Below are 21776 nucleotides of genomic sequence, written 5' to 3'. Positions count from 1 at the left end.
GCGCCACCGGTCTCCTACTTGCTTGCCGCCGAAGATAGAACGCAGGATTCTCCGCTCAAAGACCCCAAGTGCTCTCTGGTCAGCCTCCTTTAGCGTCCACGACTCGTGACCGTAAAAAGCTACAGGGAGTATCAAGGTCCTGTACAGCGTGATTTTCGTAGGCGTCCTTAGGCTGCGGGACCTTAGCTGGCTACGAAGACCGTAGAAGGCCCTGTTTGCAGCACTAATCCGCCGTTTCACTTCGCAGCTCACATCGTTGTCGCACGTCACGAGTGTACCAAGATATACAAATTCATCCACCACCTTATATCTTTCTCCATCTATTTCCACCTCCGAAACACCATCACCTGCACTGCCACGCGCTCTGCCAGCAACCAGATACTTGGTCTTGGCAGTGTTGATGGTCAGTCCGATCTTCGCAGCTTCCCGCTTGAAAGGGACGAACGCCTCCTCCACTGAACGACGGTCGATACCAATGATGTCGATGTCGTCAGCGTATCCAAGCAGCATGTGCGATTTAGTGATGAGTGTTCCGTTTCTTTGCACGCCTGCCCTTCGAGCAGCACCTTCCAACGCTATGATGAACAGTAAGTTCGAGAGAGCATCGCCCTGCTTCAATCCATCCAACGTAACGAAAGCTTCAGATGTCTCGTTAGCTATTCGCACGCTTGATTTTGCTCCGTCGAGCGTTGCACGAATGCACGTACGCCGCCTTGAAGTCGATGAACAAATGGTGTGTTTGCAGGTTGTACTCCCGGAACTTGTCGAGGATTTGTCGCAGAGTGAACATCTGGTCCGTCGTTGACCGACCCGCTCGAAAACCGCACTGGTATTCGCCGACAAAGGTCTCGGTCATCGGTCTCAGCTTGCTCCACAGGATGCGGGAGAGTACTTTGTACGCTGCGTTGAGGATTGTGATGCCTCGATAGTTGGCACAATCGAGTCTTTGCCCTTTCTTGTAGATTGGGGTGACGAGCCCGTCTAACCAGTCGGTCGGAAGCTGTTCTTCGCACCAAATGCGTAGGATGATTTGGTGCAGAATCTTGGTCATCCGCGTACTCCCGTGCTTGAAAAGTTCGGCCGGAAGTCCGTCCTTTCCCGCGGATTTCCCGTTCTTGAGCTCTTTAACAGCCTTAGCTACTTCCTCCAACGTAGGCGGGTCCACAGCTTTTCCATCTTCCTCAACGTGTATCCTGTCCTCGACGATTCCCTCTCGTGTCTCACCGTTCAACAGCTGCTGGAAGTGCTCCTTCCACCTAGCCGCCACCGCAGTCTTGTCTGTCAACAGGTTGCCTTCCGTGTCGTTGCACATCACAGGGGAAGGCGTGGTTTTCCTTCTTACACCGTTGACAGTTGCGTGAAACCTCCGCTTATCGTTCGCGTTGTACTGTGCTTCCGCTTCGGCGAGTACCGTTTCGTCGTACTCCCGTTCTTTTCGGCGGTGGATTCGTTTCTCTGCTCTTCGTAACTCACTGTATCGCTCACAGTTCCGGCGCGTACCCTTCACCAGCATACGCTTCCTGGCCTCGTTCTTCTCGTCCGTCACTCGCTGGCACTCCGCATCGAACCACCCTTTGGGTTTGCGTCCTCTGGTCGTGCCGATCACTTCGGTAGCCGTTGTGTTGACGATGCTCTGGAGGGCTCCCATTGCTCGTCCAGGTTACCCGTAGGCGCGTCCTCGTTGATCCGCTCTTCGAGCTTCCGACTGTACTCTGCAGCAACGTCGCTGCTCGCGAGGCGCTGGACGTTCAACCGCGCTATCCTCGCAGTCCGCGGGGTCAACACGTTCGACAGCCTAGCTCGGATCTTGCACGCTACCAGGAAGTGATCAGAGTCGATGTTCGGTCCTCTGTACGATCGGACGTCCATCACGTCCGAGAAGTGTCGACCATCCACCAAAACGTGATCGATTTGTGTGCACGATTCGCCATTCGGGTGGCGCCAGGTGTGCTTCCGAATGTTCATGCGCGCAAAGAAGGTGCTACACCCAAGTAACATTTTTTTCCAGGAGTTCTACAAGAGCTCTTCAAGATAGCTACAGCATAGCAGTTTGGACCGCGGTAGGATAAAACTCTCTTCAAGTACTCTTCCAAACTCCTGAAGAAGTTTTGCAGATAGCCATTCCTCTGGCTGCGGCGAAATTGACCAAACGGAGGCCGTTGTCATTCGTGCGAGGATGAAGGCTCTCCTTGCCGATGACAGGATGGAAGAAGGCTTCCCTTCCGACCTGCGCATTTGCGTCTCCGATGACTATCTTCACGTCGTGTCTTGGGCACTCTCCATAGGTCTTGTCGAGACGCTCGTAGAAGGCGTCTTTATCGTCATCGGGCTTGTCGTTCGTCGGCGCGTAGATGTTGATCAGGCTGTAGTTGAAGAATTTGCCCTTTATTCTCAACACGCAGATCCGGTCATTCACCACCTTCCACTTGATGACTCGGTTCTTCTGATCCCCAATCACTACGAAACCGACTCCGTGCATCGCCTTTTCGCCGCCACTGTAGTAGATGTGGTACTTGAAAGAGGTGTTGGCGATGGGATCCACCGCCGTGAATTCTCGCTCTCCATGACCGGGCCATCGAACTTCCTGGATGGCGGCCACATGCACGTTCAGCTTGTGCAGCTCCCGGGCAAGAAGGCCAGCACGTGCAGGATCTTGGAGAGTTCGAACGTTCCAAGTACCGAGTTTCCAATCGTTGTCCTTTTTACATCGCCTGGTCTGATGCCGATTAATCCGTCCTGAATTTCTTCTTTCGTTTTTCTGAGTTGGTGTTTCGCTTCGGTATGCCGCCTAACCAGGGCTGCGAATACCTAGTCTCGGGGTGGGGCTGCCACCTTGCAGCTTCCGGGACCCAGCTGCGGTTTTCTCTCGACACCGTAACGGGGGCTTTTGTCTCGAAGCTTAACGGTACAGCTACACCCTCCGAAGAGGGTGGAGCCCCCCTTACCCTGTCAGCATACTACCATAGTTCCCACCGGGGTTGGTTACCCGATCTCTCCAATGGTTACTAGTATCCCGGCCAGCGCCGCGGGGAGGCCAGGGTATCGGAGTTACTGAACAAGAGGCTAAAGGACCACTTGGTGGGTCTATTTTATACCTACGGTACTCGAAGTACCTATGGTACGCGTTGTCCAGTCGTTCGCTGACCAAAAGAGAAAAGTCTATTCGCGAAAATAATTCCTTCATTATCCGTGATTCTACTCTCCTTCCGGTTTCGGTATCCTCACGTCTAAAAACCTTTATATTTTATGTATGAGTTAAAACCCACAACCCTAAAATCATGTTCACCTCAACCCCATTAGATCCCACATATTTCCTGTTTCGAGAAGCAGCAGCAAAGATCTGGTGCACAGATTTACAAATAATTTTCTCCAACCTCTCACCGGAGCTATAACTGAAACTTAACTACAAGAACCTTGGAGAGGGGGGCTGCATTAGATGGAAATCCCATTTCTGCCACTGACAGCTTGCCTGGCAGGACTTAACGTCAAGAATGTAGAACGAACTGCTGACTGGCGGTAAGTGCACTTGCTGAATTGCTGTTCGGGGCTAAACGTGCTTCTTCTTGTTGCTATTATTGCTCTTCAGAGATTTCAAACAAACTTTTGACAAAGAACTTTGTCCTAAGGGCTCTATTCTGGTGAGGTGTCAATCCAGAAAACCGAAAAATGTCGCGCGTTACGAAAATGTTGCATGCTTGGTACTGGGGAAGAGGTCTGCGACGCAACAAGGCACTGTTGCGTGGAATTTTCCACACAGTTGAAACAAAAAGCGAATGATGAGGTTTGGGATAACCGGCACAAAAAGGCGGGGCATCCGTCACCATTTCGAGCCAATATAAACCCCGCTCGATCAGCCCAAGAAAATCATTCTATCGCTGGACGCCGAGAAGTGAACAACAACCTGGACCTGGAAGCAGATGGCCTGGAGGCCCAGAAGCAGTTGGCCGAAAAGCAGCTGGCCTGGAGCAAGGAGCAGCCCAAGCGGAGGCAGGCCAGCCGGAATATTCTGGCCACAAGACACGGAGTGGCCAGAACCCTCAGGGGTGTTCCGATGGAAGGCCATACGAGACTGGGCAATATGGGTATCAAACTTCTTGGATTTTGATACTGGTGATGAAAATGGCCATTTTGACAGTATTGGTCACAACCTGGAGTGCCGGTGCCCTCAGGGAGGTTGTCCCGGGTGGACATTTACCGAACCATACGATTTTGGGCAATATGGGTATCAAACTTCTTGGTTTTCTGATACTGGTAATTAAAATAGCCATTTAAAAAGTATTGGCCACAACCTGGAGTGGCCGGTGCCCTCCGGTAGGTACTCCCGAGAGGACATTTACCGAATCGTACGATTTTGGACAATATGGGTATAAAAATTCATGTTTTTCGATACTGGTTATGAAAATGGCCATTTTGACAGTATTGGCCGCAACCTCCATAAGTTGGCCAACTGCGATCGTTTGACGTTTGATTGTTAATATTCGTTCTATTTTTTTTAAATGGAAATTGTTTGGGGGAAAATATTTCAATTAATTTAAACGCCAAGCGTCAAAAGCTATAAAAATGCACCAAAAGCAGTGCATGAATCATTTAAAACAATAACTCTTTCGTGAATTTTTCGTTGGCCCTAAAAAGCGCCATTTTATTGCATTGCAGCAGAAGTTGATTCTTGTGGCCATCTTCACGAGCGTCCATCCAAGTAGGCCTTGTTTTTTCCAACTGCGATCGTTTGACGTTTGACACTTGCAAGCGAAAATTGTTAATATTCGTATTTTTTTTTTTAAAATGAAAATTTTAGGGGAGGTATTTAAATTAAATTAAACGCCAAGCGTCAAAAGCTTTAAAAATGCACCAAAAGCAGTGCATGAATCATTTGAAACAATAACTCTTTCGTGAATTTTTCGTTGGCGCTGAAAAGCGCCATTTTGTTAAATTGCAGCAGAAGTTGATTCTTGTGGCCATCTTCTCGAGCGTCCATCCAAGTAGGCCTTGCTTTTCTCCTTCGACGTCGTTTTGGCAGCAATTTCACGCACACGCTGGCGTGTTTCTTCTTCTCGGAGCTCGCTCTTGATTTCCTCCAGTCGTTGATTTTTTTCCGCTGCTGCTGCTGCTGCTACGATGTTGTCGGTTCGAACGATGACGATGGAATGAAAATCGTTGGCAAAAATGCTGCCTTCATGAATCCACGGCAAAACAAAACAGCCAATCAGAGAGCGGAAAGATTTTTTGCGTGGGTCAAAGCACGCGCTTGCTTGTTCAAGGCCAACTGCGATCGTTTGACGTTTGACACTTGCAAGTGAAAATTGTAAATATTCGTAATTTTTTTTTAAAGTGAAAATTTTGGGGAGGTATTTAAATTAAATTAAACGCCAAGCGTCAAAAGCTTTAAAAATGCACCAAAAGCAGTGCATGAATCATTTGAAACAATAACTCTTTCGTGAATTTTTCGTTGGCGCTGAAAAGCGCCATTTTGTTAAATTGCAGCAGAAGTTGATTCTTGTGGCCATCTTCTCGAGCGTCCATCCAAGTAGGCCTTGCTTTTCTCCTTCGACGTCGTTTTGGCAGCAATTTCACGCACACGCTGGCGTGTTTCATCTTCTCGGAGCTCGCTCTTGATTTCCTCCAGTCGTTGATTTTTTTCCGCTGCTGCTGCTGTTGCTACGATGTTGTCGGTTCGAACGATGACGATGGAATGAAAATCGTTGGCAAAAATGCTGCCTTCACGACTCCACGGCAAAACAAAACAGCCAATCAGAGAGCGGAAAGATTTTTTGCGTGGGTCAAAGCACGCGCTTGCTTGTTCAAGGCCAACTGCGATCGTTTGACGTTTGACACTTGCAAGCGAAAATTGTTAATATTCGTAATTTTTTTTTTTAAAGTGAAAATTTTGGGGGAGGTATTTAAATTAAATTAAACGCCAAGCGTCAAAAGCTTTAGAAATGCACCAAAAGCAGTGCATGAATCATTTGAAACAATAACTCTTTCGTGAATTTTTCGTTGGCGCTGAAAAGCGCCATTTTGTTAAATTGCAGCAGAAGTTGATTCTTGTGGCCATCTTCTCGAGCGTCCATCCAAGTAGGCCTTGCTTTTCTCCTTCGACGTCGTTTTGGCAGCAATTTCACGCACACGCTGGCGTGTTTCTTCTTCTCGGAGCTCGCTCTTGATTTCCTCCAGTCGTTGATTTTTTTCCGCTGCTGCTGCTGTTGCTACGATGTTGTCGGTTCGAACGATGACGATGGAATGAAAATCGTTGGCAAAAATGCTGCCTTCACGACTCCACGGCAAAACAAAACAGCCAATCAGAGAGCGGAAAGATTTTTTGCGTGGGTCAAAGCACGCGCTTGCTTGTTCAAGGCCAACTGCGATCGTTTGACGTTTGACACTTGCAAGTGAAAATTGTAAATATTTTAATTTTTTTTTTAAAGTGAAAATTTTGGGGGAAGTATTTAAATTAAATTAAACGCCAAGCGTCAAAAGCTTTAGAAATGCACCAAAAGCAGTGCATGAATCATTTGAAACAATAACTCTTTCGTGAATTTTTCGTTGGCGCTGAAAAGCGCCATTTTGTTAAATTGCAGCAGAAGTTGATTCTTGTGGCCATCTTCTCGAGCGTCCATCCAAGTAGGCCTTGCTTTTCTCCTTCGACGTCGTTTTGGCAGCAATTTCACGCACACGCTGGCGTGTTTCTTCTTCTCGGAGCTTGCTCTTGATTTCCTCCAGTCGTTGATTTTTTTCCGCTGCTGCTGCTGTTGCTACGATGTTGTCGGTTCGAACGATGACGATGGAATGAAAATCGTTGGCAAAAATGCTGCATTCACGACTCCACGGCAAAACAAAACAGCCAATCAGAGAGCGGAAAGATTTTTTGCGTGGGTCAAAGCACGCGCTTGCTTGTTCAAGGCCAACTGCGATCGTTTGACGTTTGACACTTGCAAGTGAAAATTGTAAATATTCGTAATTTTTTTGACAAAGAACTTTGTCCTAAGGGCACTGTCTACGGGTGTCAATCCAAAATTTCGCGAAGCGAAAGTGTAACGATTTGTGTAATTGTTTAAACGCTTATATCTTCCACCCAATTCAAAAATCTGCATGCTTTATCCACCAAACGAAAGGGGAAGTCTTATATTGCAAGAAGACTATTTCACAAAGTTGATCAAACTTTGTTAAAGTATTCAAAAGTTAAGATGAAAATAAAAAATGAATGCAAGAAAAATACCGGCTGCTGATTGGCTGAGAGCACTTAGCAAATTTTGCCTTCTCTCCTGTTTTCGTGGAACTGTCGCGCGAGAATGTTGCACCACTGTTGCCACATTTCATGCGAACTATTTAAGCTAACAGATAGCCTCAGAAAAATTCAGTGCCTGACGAGGTTTCGACAAAGGCGGATCCACGGTGGTAATGTTATTGCTCACACACACACACACGCACACATTGAAAGACACAGTTTGTGCACTAAATTGGGAGGAATTCTGTTCTTATGAAGATTGTAAGGACGGTCACCAGACCAGAATGATTTGGGGCAATGGGCTTGGGACCACATTTATAGGATATTGGCCACACCCGGAGTGGCCAGTGCCCTCGGGAAGGTTCTACCGGGGGGACATTAATCGAACCATACGACTTAGGGCAATATGGGTATCAAAATTCATGGTTTTTTAAACTGGTAATGAAAATGGCCATTTTGACCGGATTGGCCACACCCGGAGTGGCCAGTGCCCTCGGGAAGGTTCTACCGGGGGGACATTAATCGAACCATACGACTTAGGGCAATATGGGTATCAAAATTCATGGTTTTTTAAACTGGTAATGAAAATGGCCATTTTGACCGGATTGGCCACACCCGGAGTGGCCAGTGCCCTCGGGAAGGTTCTACCGGGGGGACATTAATCGAACCATACGACTTGGGGCAATATGGGTATCAAAATTCATGGTTTTTCAAACTGGTAATGAAAATGGCCATTTTGACCGGATTGGCCACACCCGGAGTGGCCAGTGCCCTCGGGAAGGTTCTACCGGGGGGACATTAATCGAACCATACGACTTGGGGCAATATGGGTATCAAAATTCATGGTTTTTAAACTGGTAATGAAAATGGCCATTTTGACCGGATTGGCCACACCCGGAGTGGCCAGTGCCCTCGGGAAGGTTCTACCGGGGGGACATTAATCGAACCATACGACTTGGGGCAATATGGGTATCAAAATTCATGGTTTTTGAAACTGGTAATGAAAATGGCCATTTTGACCGGATTGGCCAAACCCGGAGTGGCCAGTGCCCTCGGGAATGTTCTACCGGGGGGACATTAATCGAACCATACGACTTGGGGCAATATGGGTATCAAAATTCATGGTTTTTCAAACTGGTAATGAAAATGGCCATTTTGACCGGATTGGCCACACCCGGAGTGGCCAGTGCCCTCGGGAAGGTTCTACCGGGGGGACATTAATCGAACCATACGACTTGGGGCAATATGGGTATCAAAATTCATGGTTTTTGAAACTGGTAATGAAAATGGCCATTTTGACCGGATTGGCCACACCCGGAGTGGCCAGTGCCCTCGGGAAGGTTCTACCGGGGGGACATTAATCGAACCATACGACTTGGGGCAATATGGGTATCAAAATTCATGGTTTTTCAAACTGGTAATGAAAATGGCCATTTTGACCGGATTGGCCACACCCGGAGTGGCCAGTGCCCTCGGGAAGGTTCTACCGGGGGGACATTAATCGAACCATACGACTTGGGGCAATATGGGTATCAAAATTCATGGTTTTTTAAACTGGTAATGAAAATGGCCATTTTGACCGGATTGGCCACACCCGGAGTGGCCAGTGCCCTCGGGAAGGTTCTACCGGGGGGACATTAATCGAACCATACGACTTGGGGCAATATGGGTATCAAAATTCATGGTTTTTCAAACTGGTAATGAAAATGGCCATTTTGACCGGATTGGCCACACCCGGAGTGGCCAGTGCCCTCGGGAAGGTTCTACCGGGGGACATTAATCGAACCATACGACTTGGGGCAATATGGGTATCAAAATTCATGGTTTTTGAAACTGGTAATGAAAATGGCCATTTTGACCGGATTGGCCACACCCGGAGTGGCCAGTGCCCTCGGGAAGGTTCTACCGGGGGACATTAATCGAACCATACGACTTAGGGCAATATGGGTATCAAAATTCATGGTTTTTTAAACTGGTAATGAAAATGGCCATTTTGACCGGATTGGCCACACCCGGAGTGGCCAGTGCCCTCGGGAAGGTTCTACCGGGGGGACATTAATCGAACCATACGACTTGGGGCAATATGGGTATCAAAATTCATGGTTTTTGAAACTGGTAATGAAAATGGCCATTTTGACCGGATTGGCCAAACCCGGAGTGGCCAGTGCCCTCGGGAATGTTCTACCGGGGGGACATTACTCGAACCATACGACTTGGGGCAATATGGGTATCAAAATTCATGGTTTTTAAAACTGGTAATGAAAATGGCCATTTTGACCGGATTGGCCACACCCGGAGTGGCCAGTGCCCTCGGGAAGGTTCTACCGGGGGGACATTAATCGAACCATACGACTTGGGGCAATATGAGTATCAAAATTCATGGTTTTTGAAACTGGTAATGAAAATGGCCATTTTGACCGGATTGGCCACACCCGGAGTGACCAGTGCCCTCGGGAAGGTTCTACCGGGAGGACATTAATTGAACCATACGACTTGGGCAATATGGGAATCCAAATTCATGGTTTTTGAAACTGGTAATGAAAATGGCCACACCCGGAGTGGCCAATGCCCTGGAGATGGTTCTATCAGGGGGACTTTAATCGAACCATACGACTTGGGGCAATTTTGATACCCATATTACCCCAAATCGTATAGTTCGGTAAATGTCCCCCCGGGAAGACCTTTCTTAAAGGAAATGGCCACTCCGGGTGTGGCCAATCCGGTCAAAATGGCCATTTTCAATACCAGTTTCAAAAACCATGAATTTGGATTCCCATATTGCCCAAGTCGTATGGTTCGATTAATGTCCTCCCGGTAGAACCTTCCCGAGGGCACTGGTCACTCCGGGTGTGGCCAATCCGGTCAAAATGGCCATTTTCATTACCAGTTTAAAAAACCATGAATTTTGATACCCATATTGCCCTAAGTCGTATGGTTCGATTAATGTCCCTCCGGGAAGATCTTCCTCCAAGGCAATGGCCACTCCGGGTGTGGCCAATATCTTACCAATGTGGTCCCAATCGCAATCCTTACAATCTTCATATGAACAGAATTCCTCCCAATTTGGTGTACAAACTGTGTCTTTCAATGTTTGCGTGTGCGTGTGTGTGTGTGAGCAATAAATTTACCACCGTGGATCCGCCTTTGTCGAAACCTCGTCAGGCACTGAATTTTTCTGAGGCTATCTGTTAGCTTAAATAGTTCGCATGAAATATGGCAACATGGTGCAAATTTTGCCTCCTCTCCTGTTTTCGTGGAACTGTCACGCGAGAATGTTGCACCACTGTTGCCACATTTCATGCGAACGATTTAAGCTAACAGATAGCCTCAGAAAAATTCAGTGCCTGACGAGGTTTCGACAAAGGCGGATCCACGGTGGTAAATTTATTGCTCACACACACACACACGCACACATTGAAAGACACAGTTTGTGCACTAAATTGGGAGGAATTCTGTTCTTATGAAGATTGTAAGGACGGTCACCAGACCAGAATGATTTGGGGCAATGGGCTTGGGACCACATTTATAGGATATTGGCCACACCCGGAGTGGCCAGTGCCCTCGGGAAGGTTCTACCGGGGGGACATTAATCGAACCATACGACTTGGGGCAATATGGGTATCAAAAATCATGGTTTTTAAAACTGGTAATGAAAATGGCCATTTTGACCGGATTGGCCACACCCGGAGTGGCCAATGCCCTCGGGAAGGTTCTACCGGGGGGACATTAATCGAACCATACGACTTGGGGCAATATGGGTATCAAAATTCATGGTTTTTTAACTGGTAATGAAAATGGCCATTTTGACCGGATTGGCCACACCCGGAGTGGTCAGTGCCCATGGAAAGGTTCTACCAGGGGGACATTAATCGAACCCTACGACTTGGGGCAATATGGGTATCAAAATTCATGGTTTTTGAAACTGGTAATGAAAATGGCCATTTTGACCGGATTGGCCACACCCGGAGTGGCCATTCCCTTGGAGGAAGGTTCTACTGGGGGGACATTAATCGAACTTTTCGACTTGGGGCAAAATCGGTATCAAAATTCATTGTTTTCTGATACTGGACATGAAAATTACCATTTTGATTGGACATTTTCCGAACCATACTTGTTTTGGCAATTTATTTCCACAGAGGTGCCAAAGATGAAAACATTTTATAGGAATAAATTATTTAGGATTAAATACATAGGCAATGTTTTAAAAATATAAAATAAAATAGAATATTTTTTAGGAGTTTTGTACAAAGTTCTTTGTCATATTGGTCATGTTGAACATAACCACCTGCACCTTTTTATTATAATGTTTTTTATGTTGAATTACATTTTGATTTAAAAGTTACAAAAGTCTTTGATCTTGTAGTGATTTGATTCCCCTAACTTATTTATCAACGTTATTAAATCGATTCAACTCAAGGACATTTCCTTCTTATCTCAAGCACGCAGATTGCCGTTAAATGAAAAATAGAACAGTATCCGAGATTAGAAGGATAATGACGATAATAATCGTAAACTGGAATGACACCAGGCTGCTTCTTTTTCTTAGTCTAAATTGCCTATCGGAGCTTCAAGAGCCTTATTTGTCAACTTAAATTGTTGAATTTAATTCGTATAAATATTTGAAAACAGTATTTTAAAAATCATGATAAAAGAGATTGCTTAGTTAATACCGAAAAGATTTTTAAACCAATAAATTTACATATCATTTTTATTACAAACTCAGAGACTAAAAGTATCTTTACTTCCCCTAAAGGATCCAAAACGATCGCTATAAAAATCGCAAAAATATACGCAATTTCAGCCAGTTTGGAATGTTTTCCCCTGAGAGCGCCGAAAGCGTTGAGATTGTACGGCAGTGATTGCCAGTTGAAGAACCCCCTTAATGATGCTATGGCTGGAAGGTTAAACTTAGCAGCCATAAAACACCTAAACTAGTGAAGGGACTAGATATAACAATCTTATCGAAGCATCGGATATGGCTAGGAATATCGAAATGATAATTTTGTTGAGTGTGGAGGCATTTTTGCTTTTTGCTTTTTGCTTTTTGCTTTTTGCTTTTTGCTTTTTGCTTTTTGCTTTTTGCTTTTTGCTTTTTGCTTTTTGCTTTTTGCTTTTTGCTTTTTGCTTTTTGCTTTTTGCTTTTTGCTTTTTGCTTTTTGCTTTTTGCTTTTTGCTTTTTGCTTTTTGGGTTACATACATGTAAAAAATCACAAAATTTCATATTACAGAAAATTTATTAATCAACTTAAAAGATGATTTTCAATCACTCCTGAAAGTTTCATGAAGATAATTTTTGATTAAAGTAAGTTACAGACGATTTAAGCTGAAAATTTTGCCATGCGCAAAGCGAACTGTCAAACTTTGCTAGTGTTTTTCTCTGAACACAGAGTTGATTTACGGGTGCCACGATATCTCGAGATGGGATGGACCAAATTGGCTGAAATTTGGGGTGAAAACTCGCAAGACATCTTCCGTGTGCTTGACGAAGTCCAATTTTGAAATTTTACATTTTGAAAAAATACAAAAATTGAAAACTTTCAATTTTTTATATCAAAAACATAAAAATATTTTTATCTTTAAAAAAAAAACTTTTTGAAAATCGGCCTTCGTCATGCACACAGGACCGGTTTAACGAGTCTCCACCAAAATTTTAGCCGATTTAGTCAATGCAGTGTTGAGATATCGTGGCACCCGGTTTTTGAAAATGCTAACTTCATATAACTGTATCTCGGCAATGATACAACCAAATGTCTTCAAATTTATTTTGTTAATAGTTGAAAATGTATATTTTAATGTCCTGAAAACAGATTTAAAAAAAGTTCAAGTTTGTGCTCAAACCAACCTCTGACATTTTTGGCGATTTACATGTATATAACCCCTTAAACTAAAAGTCACTGAATATCAACGTAACAAATATAAATTGAGCAATGATTAAAAATAAAACTAAGCAATGTTTTAATATATCTTTTCAATGAAGACCATTTACAAAACAATTGCATCACTTACTGTAAACAACCAATTACCGCCGACACCACTTATCATTTCAATTTATCCTCAGCTGTTCCAACACCGGGCTCAACTCGTTTCACAGCACACATTTCCAATCCCAAAGTCCCGCATTTCCAGGACCTTTCTCCTCTGACGTCACGTGGGTGGTTGTGCTGCTGCTTTTGCTTCTGCTACTACTGCAAGCAAGGAGCAAAATCCCAGCGCGTTGCCATGGCGATGGCCAGGGAGCTTATTTTCCCAAAGCGAAAAAGGGCCCTTCTCCTGGCCCTACTCCTCTCCTCCCCCACCGAATGCTGGCCCGGACTGTTGCTGTTCGAGTCCTTGATGCAATTCTCCACCACCCACACCTCAAAATGCGCGTGAACTGCTGCTGATGCCACCTACACACTACTGGTGGAAGGATTTTCAAGAGGGGGGAGTTGGGGTGCGGCATCGTACACCCACCCTCCCTCACCCAAGTGCATTTCGGTGGCGAGGAGGGAGGTTTCGGGGGTTGCCCCGAAAAATGTTTGATTGCTTTCGCCGGGGCCACTTTTGATGACAAATTTGATTGGATTGGCATCAGCCGGCAACAAACCATTACGGGCAAAAGGGGATGTCGATTGTTGGTTTGTTAGTTTTAAGCGTTAACGGATTTTGATTGTGGTGTGTTGGTGGTGGCTGAAAATCGGTTCGGTAAACTTTGGCATTGTTGGTGTTTAATCATTTGTGGTTTATCTGGGTTTTTTTGGAGGACAAAAACACAACCAAATTCATTTACAATGCCAACACATAAAAAATTTAGGCCATCGACTTTAAAAATAACGTTTTTATTATTTTGGATTATCTGTTGTTGGTTAAAATTTATTGATCAGTGAAATTTGACTCTTGTACATAATTCGATGCCCCTGTGCTCTCTAGTACAATGCTTGCTGGGATTTCAGTTATTATTTTTGCAATGAATTCCTGAAGGAGGTATTAGACTACGGTAAACAAACAAACAAACTCTCATATTTTGACAGTTTCCCAGTTTGTCTGCGTTGTTTGTTCGCCAACATTTGTTTGCAGAAACGTCAGCTCGCATACATTTCGTCTTGCTTGCGAATTTGGCAAACTGTCAAACGCAGAAAAGTTCGAGTTTGTTCTAATCTAATCTAATCTAATCTAATCAGACCCTAGCGCAGCCAATCTTTCGAAGGGATCCTGGAGAGTGCCTTAGGTTAGATGACGCCTAGCACTCTTCTTGTCATTTATTAACATTTGTAGTGTGCCATTGCATCGGAATGCATTGAAACATCACAAGCGTTAAACCGGCCAGGCCTACTGCGTAAAGCCGTATCGCAGAGATGACTCTTAATTGGGTTGAGTTTGAGCACTGAATGTTCGAACAACAACACAATTCTGAATCGACAGGGGAGGAAGAAGCGTGGGGACACACCACCATACGCTCCGAGATTTTGGTTGTATTCGTTGGGAGCACCATGCTAAGAAGGTTTGGTACTCCAGGACCCTCTGGGATGGGACATTGTATTTCCACGAATGCCCTGGACACTATTGCCGTGGTTATAGCGCCACAACTAGCTCTCTGAAACAGTATTCCTAATTCCAGTCCAAGCTCACCAAGTCGTCATGGCCTAGTGGTTAGCATTTTTGCTTACCAATCCAAAGGACGGAGGATCGAAACCCCGCCTCGTGCGACTTTAATTTTTCGTTCATATTCATTATTTCAAATTTATGTGTTCTTAACTTTCTCGTTGGGAGCAGATGGGAATCGAACCCAGAACCATTCGCTTACAAAGCGAACACCGTAACCAGTCAGCCACGGCCGCTCCCCAGCAGAAAAGTTCGAGTTTGTTTGTTTGTTTACTATAGTCTAATACCTCCTTGACATGAACGATTTTCAAAAATAAGATCTTATTAAAAGTTCCAAGTGTTATTATTAGGATGTTAGAAAATGGGTCTATTTTGCGGGCATTTCAGGGCATGATCTCCTAGGTTAGCAATTCTCTAGGGTAATTCTCTACCAACTCACACGAAATCTCTTCGATTTGCGAGAAAATTTGTCCTACGGAGTAACTTTTGTCCCTGATCGCGAATCAGAGGAACGTTTTTTGATATCTCGTGACGGAGGGGCGGTACGACCCCTTTCATTTTTGAAAATGCGAAAGAAGAGGTGTTTTCAATAATTTGCAGCCTGAAACGGTGATGAGATAAAAATTTGGTGTCAACGAAACTTTTAAGTAAAATTGGACGCCCAATTTTATCGTGCAATCAAAATTCAGGAAAAACGAATTTTTCATCGAAAAAAATACTAAAAAGTTTTAAAAATTCTGCCAATTTCTGTTACATTACAGTGAAAAATTTTGGAAGATGTCATTTTAAGGGAAATTTAATATATACTTTTCAAATCTACATTATTTTATACATACAATTGTATGAGTAAAAACGTCAATTTTCCATTTTCTTTTTTTTTACGCCACTGTATGTCAGCAACCAGAGGTCCAATCTTCAATGTCTCTAAGACAATTTTATAGCAAATTTTCTGAACTTTTTCAAAATAATCGATAAACTGCAAAATTTGATGGCTTTATCTTGAAAACGTGGCCCATTATCAAAAAAATCTGTAAAGTGCATTTTGATTCAAAATAAAATTTTACATAAAAATTATAAAAATGGTCAAAAAAATTATGCCTGAAATTTCGATTTTTTTTATTAACTATTTAATAAATCATGTCTCAGCGGCAGATTTTTTACCGGGTTGCGGGTTTATGTCCCCAAAAACATATAAAAAAATACGGATAATAAAAAAACACGGATTTCGGGAAATTGTGTTTTTGGGAAAAAAAATGTTTGGATTAGATTAGATAAAAAAAGTAAATTAAAAAATCTGTAATATTTTTCCGTGTACCAATACCTACAACTTATGGGTGAACCAATGACTCAAAATACTTTTTTACAGTACAAATAAAATCCATTTCCGATTTTGGTAGAGAATTGCTCGAATCCTAAGTATGAGCTTGAAAGGTTGCGAGAGGACCTGGAACTTTGACTTTGAAGTTTTATTTGTTTTGAGCCCCTTATCGATTTTTTTTTTGATTTTTATCCTTGTTCCAAAAATCGGGCGACCATCCCAAAATTGCACGCACAATATAGAAGAAGTAAACCGCACTAATTGTTCATACAAAATCCGGTCTAAATTTTGAAACATTAAAATTTGCCAACATATTTTTAAAATCATAGGTGAGTAGGGATGTTGCAATAGAGAACGCCAAGGTAATACAACAGAAACAATTTGATTTGATTTTAAATGGATTCTCCATTGCTAAAAAGCAAGGGAATGCTCTGTTGTAGCAAGTTAACATGCCAGAAACCTCTCATTTGGTTATCACTCTCTGGGGGATTGTTATTGGATTTTACGATCAAACAAGGGCAAACATACTGCCGCAGGATACACGCTGAAAACTGAGCGTACAACGTCAACTCTGAGATGTTCTGTTAAAGAAGTGCTCACACAAAGGATGACAGGTGAAGAATTCACCTAGCAGGGCAAGAAAGGTTTTGTTTAAATATTTGGTAAAATTATGGTTATGATCGAAACATTATTTGTGTTCATAAATTGTTCAAAAATATTCCAGATATTGAAAAAGAGCTGCTGCTGGGTAATTCTCCGCCAGCTCACATAACAGTTGTCCCGACCCCTCTTCGATTTGCGTGAAACTTTGTCCTAAGGGGTAACTTTTGTCCCTGATCACGAATCCGAGGTCCGTTTTTTTATATCTCGTGACGGAGGGGCGGTACAACCCCTTCAATTTTTGAACATGCGAAAAAAGAGGTGTTTTTCAATAATTTGCAGCCTGAAACGGTGATGAGATAGAAATTTGTTGTCAAAGGGACTGCAAATGCAAACTTTTATGTCGGAAAGTACATTAAATTTCCCATAAAATGGCATGTTCCAAAAATTTTTACAGTTGAGTAACGGAAAATGACAGAGTTTTTAAAACTTTTTAAGTGTTTTTTTGATGAAAAATACGTTTTATCGGAATTTCGAGTACGCCATCAAAGCGACAACAAATTTCTATCTCAAATTATTGAAAAACACGTCTTTTTTCGCATGTTCATAAATGGAAGGGGTTGAATCGCCCCTCCATCACGAGATATCAAAAAACGGACCTCGGATTCGTGATCAGGGACAAAAGTTACCCCTTAGGACAAACTTTCACGCAAATCGAAGAGGGGTCGGGGCCACTTTCCCCAATTTCGTGTGAGTTGGTTGAGAATTAATTACCCAGGTGAGATAACAAAAAACTCAAGCACTCAAATTTATATTAATAGTTCAAAATACATATTTATGACGAATACAAAACTTTCAGTTAAAAAAAAAGCTAAGAAAACTCTTCTTCCGACAAACGGAAGAACAAAGGAGAATTAGACCTAATCTTATAATCAATCATGTTCACCCTGTTTGGTGCACACTAAAACCGTCACTATGCTGCCAGAGGGTAGTGCTGCAGCACCGTAGCAGGATGTTAGAACTGAACGGGAAGGCAGTCCTTGCAAATATCAACAGCAGAAGAACAGTTCACTGAATAATTACAGATATGAGAGTTTTGATTTTATTTTTACTTTGGGCAGGACTCATCCATAATAAATTTAAAAAAAAAGTTGAAAATTAAAAAAGGCGTCATCCATAAAGTATGTCACACTCTAGGGGGGGAGGGGGGGGGTCTGAGCAAGTGTGACATTGCGTGTTATAAGTATAGGAAAAGCGTGACAAAGGGGGGGAGGGGGGGTAAATTTATGGATGAAGCCAAAGTTGTTTTAAACGAATTTCCTTTAGTTTTAATTTTTTTATGAATAACAATTTTATTTTATTTTTAACACACAGTATTGACAACCCTCCCTTTTGAAACCGAACATCACCACAACCATTCCCCGCCAGTCGATTGCGAAACCAATCCCGCGGTTGTTACATCTGGAAGAGGCGTTAAAGTGCCCTGCGGGTTACATTCCTTACAAAGGCACAATTCCCGTCGTCCGCTGGGAACGCTGGTAATTAATCCAGCATGACACCCGGCGCTTGTCTTGAGGCAATTTCTGAATACCCCCCTCTTTTCCAAGGGAGGGTGACGAAATCGATGACGACCTGAGCAACGTGGCATAATTGTAGCTGTTTGAAACAAGGAAATCTAACATTGGCAAGTACAAGATGGTGGATTGCCATTAAATTTAATGATTCCTTGGAGACAATTTGGAGGTGTAGAAAGCGATTTCCTGTTGAAATTACAATTTTGACGGAACGGTTTCTTTTTAAGCCTGCCAATCGATGATGACAAATAAAAAATATATCAAGTAAAAAAACAAAATGAGTTTTGATACAGTCGTTTTCAACGTTATCGGTCCAAATTTGTATTTTTTTAGGATTAACAAGACTAATTGTTTGCTTCACTTTGAGAGCAGATTGCAGATTTCGCCGTGTCCATGATAGGTAGAATTTGATTATTGGGAATAGAATCAATTCCACTTGGACCAGATTCTCAACACCATGACAGACGTCTATTGCCGGTCGCTTCCATCTGCACCGCACACCAGGAGACAAGAATAGGGGATTTTGAAGAAGGTGAATGTTGATGCTCTACTTTTTCAAGGGGGTAAGGGAAAATCTCCAAGGTATTTCCGAGAAAGTTTCGCTTGGTGTTGGATGGTTTTTTAGAAGGTAAATGGTCTAAATAGCCACCTTAGGCAAAGGACCATCCATAAACTTTACTGTATGGAGCGTGGACAATCGCCTATTTTCAAATTTAATGAAAAGAAGAAGGTGACAAATAAATAATTTTAATTATTGTACAAACAATTTGAAAAAAAATACGGTTTCTTCAAGTTGTACGATTTTTTTCTATTCATACAATCAAGCCATTATGATATTCACTCACTCATTTCATAGATAAGTTTCTGTCCTTTATCATTTTGTAGCAATATATTGATAAGAAACAAGATTACAACAATTTTCAATAAATTTCTAACTCCCTAGAAATATCCGGGATTTCCCGAGAAATATGTTGAAAAATTCCCGTTATTTTATAAAGTTAAAATATTCAGAACTTCATCTTGTTCAAAATTCATAATATTATTTGTGGTCACAATTTTGAGATGAGTTTATGAATTTAGCTAAGATTCAAAAGAAACATTTTTCAACCACATAAATTTATACAAAAATAAAATGGATTTTAAAAATTAAATGAACTAAGAATTGGTAAAAAAATTAACCTTATGAGTTGAATTCACCCCAGCTTAAATTTTTCTCTACGAATTCGGCTGATTTCGATTTTTTTTATTTTTTGTATTTTATATTTGGCTTATACTTTGGGAAGGCCTTACCAAAGTAGCCATTTTGTGTCATTAATTCACCCATAGAAGTCTCCATATTATCTTGGCAGCTGTTCATACAAAAATGGTACCGTTAACAGGGTTGTCATTGGGTCTGGGGGTGAGATTGGGTCATACAAATTTCTGCATTTCGTATGACCCAATGTCACCCCTTATAACGGTAGATAAATATTCGAACTTTTGAAGGAATTTTCTGATTGATTTGGCGTCTTCAGCAAAGTTGAACTTTACAGATCTTTTGATTTTTTGATTCTCAAGTTATACCTACTTTAAAAAGTGTAATTTTTGAAAATATTGTCCTTGATTGTTCATTCCAGAAAATATTTTCTTCTGATAATTCAGAAAATTTCCAATAAAATTGCCTAAGAAACATTGAAAATTGGAGCCAATAAAAAAATAAGTTTTTAAGTCTCATTCAAAGATTCCCAAATTTTCTAATTTCAGCAACTAATGGTCCAATGATCAATGTATAAAATTGAATCATTTAGGAAATTTTATGATCTTTTCGAAAAAATATTTCGAAAACTTTAATTCAATGAATCAATTTTTAAAACTGTTTCAATCAGCTCTTTATTCTAAGAAGCCGCTCCAAATCGTTGAAAATCTCCAAAACTACCTCGATAACTTCCATTCATCTCCCTGGGCAAACATTTTCCAATTGCTGATTTTCAAAGTTTCCATTCAAGAACCCCTCCTCTCCTCACAGATCAAACTTTTCCCCTACTGGGAGTGCGGGGGGAGGCTGCTGCTTTTGGGCTGGTAGAAGCATCCAGCAAATATCGCTTTGACTCACTTGAGAAAAATAAAAGCACTTCAAACGCGCTTCCAAGGGGAAAGACAGCGAGGGGAGGGCTGCTCAAAGAATGTTTGCATACAAAACACGGAGGGAAAAAGCACCCCCAGAATGGCACGAACTTTTCCACCATTTTTCCTCCCACACCTGCCTGGGTACCTGGGTGGCGCGAGCTCTCTGTTTTATTGGCAGTTTGATGAGGGATTGCGGGGTTCTGAGTGAAAATGAGGGGGAAAATAAATTAAATTTGCTTTTACACAGTGAATATTTTTCCGTCGTTTGTTCCGTGGATTGCGAATTTCTCTTTTATTCAGCGAGGAAAATGGCAAAAACCCGGAGGAAAATCTGTGGAAAATGTCGATGAAAATTGATGGTGGCGGGAGGGGGAGAGGGCAGCAGAGTAAACTCATTTAAATTCAATCGAGAAATTTTTAATTTGCTTATTATTAGCGCTTCGTTCCGGGAATGTTGGATGGCGGCTGGCTGGCCGGGTTCAGTTCCACTTCTGGGGTCAATTGACCCTTTGGAAAAATGCTATCGACATGAAATGGGAGAATTTTCCAGTGGTGCGCCTCAAAGGAGAAAACCCCAAATTAATTTTGACAAAGTTTCACTGGTTTGTGTGGTTTTTCTGGTTCGTCGTTTTGCATGTGTGTGGTGTTGTGTGTGCAGCATAACAAATTAGTCTCGGAAAAAGTTTTTGGCTTGCCTCAACAACACACGCCCTTTGATGATTGACTTATTTTGACTTTAAGATCAAATCGTTCCTTATTTGCTTCCTCGCAACAGCAACGTATTTTGAGGATATTTTTTAATATGTAGTAACTTAAAAATGTATTGCATGTTTTATAATATGCTTTTTAAATATTCCACAATTTCCAATATCCACTCCAAGCAAACCAGCAAAAAAGTGTTTGTGACAGCTGGGCAAAAGTAAAAATTCAATATAAATGCACGAAATTGAAACGCAATCAAAAATTCTTCCCACATACTCCGAGCAAGTGGCAGGTTTGGTTTGTTCGTGTATATCTATAGTGTGCAGGAACCACACGGCGCAACTATCATCGACACTCGAACCGTCGTTTCGGGTTCAATTTCGAATTCAAGTTTGGGTACTTTATATTAGATGACAGCTGTTGGTGGTCGCAACAATGTAAAAAAAAAAAAAAATTTCACCTAACAGATTTAATTATGTGAATGTAGTGATTTTTATTTTACAATTTATATGCACTCAAAAAATGTGAGTGTTACACATGAGAATGGTGAAGGATTTTGTGTAAGATAGTGTAATTTTACACTTGGAACTGATGAAACTTTCAAGTAACACGCAGTTGTTGTAATATTTAAATATTGTTGCTTTGTCAAATATAAAGCAATGGCTGATGTAGT

At 42.3% G+C, this 21776-nt stretch overlaps 1 protein-coding gene across 1 annotated transcript; it reads right to left on the bottom strand.

The window, feature by feature from the left end:
* Positions 1 to 652: 652 nt before the first annotated feature.
* Positions 653 to 3184, bottom strand: LOC119766358. Its single transcript, XM_038250851.1, has 4 exons — positions 3100 to 3184; positions 2228 to 2652; positions 1665 to 1950; positions 653 to 1605 (listed from the first exon to the last, which is right to left on the bottom strand). The coding sequence occupies exons 1-4, from the start codon at positions 3182 to 3184 to the stop codon at positions 653 to 655; spliced, it is 1749 nt and encodes a 582-aa protein (XP_038106779.1).
* Between the last annotated feature and the right edge of the window lie 18592 nt (positions 3185 to 21776).

The sequence above is a fragment of the Culex quinquefasciatus genome, chromosome 2 (assembly GCF_015732765.1).
Source record: "Culex quinquefasciatus strain JHB chromosome 2, VPISU_Cqui_1.0_pri_paternal, whole genome shotgun sequence".
Classification (NCBI taxonomy): Eukaryota; Metazoa; Arthropoda; class Insecta; order Diptera; family Culicidae; genus Culex; species Culex quinquefasciatus.
The sequence above is the reverse complement of the archived record's forward strand: the minus strand, read 5'-3'. Positions and strand labels throughout refer to the sequence as shown.

What these genes read in the sequence shown, in the direction of transcription:
- LOC119766358 (XM_038250851.1), bottom strand. Translation starts at nt 3,184, where the DNA reads ATGAAGGAATTATTTTCGCGAATAGACTTTTCTCTTTTGGTCAGCGAA. An exon ending in CCATAGGTACTTCGAGTACC is followed by an intron (nt 2,653 to 3,099) that starts GTAGGTATAAAA and finishes GAACTCTCCAAG; the next exon opens with ATCCTGCACGTGCTGGCCTT. An exon ending in CAACGAGGACGCGCCTACGG is followed by an intron (nt 1,606 to 1,664) that starts GTAACCTGGACG and finishes CGGCTACCGAAG; the next exon opens with TGATCGGCACGACCAGAGGA.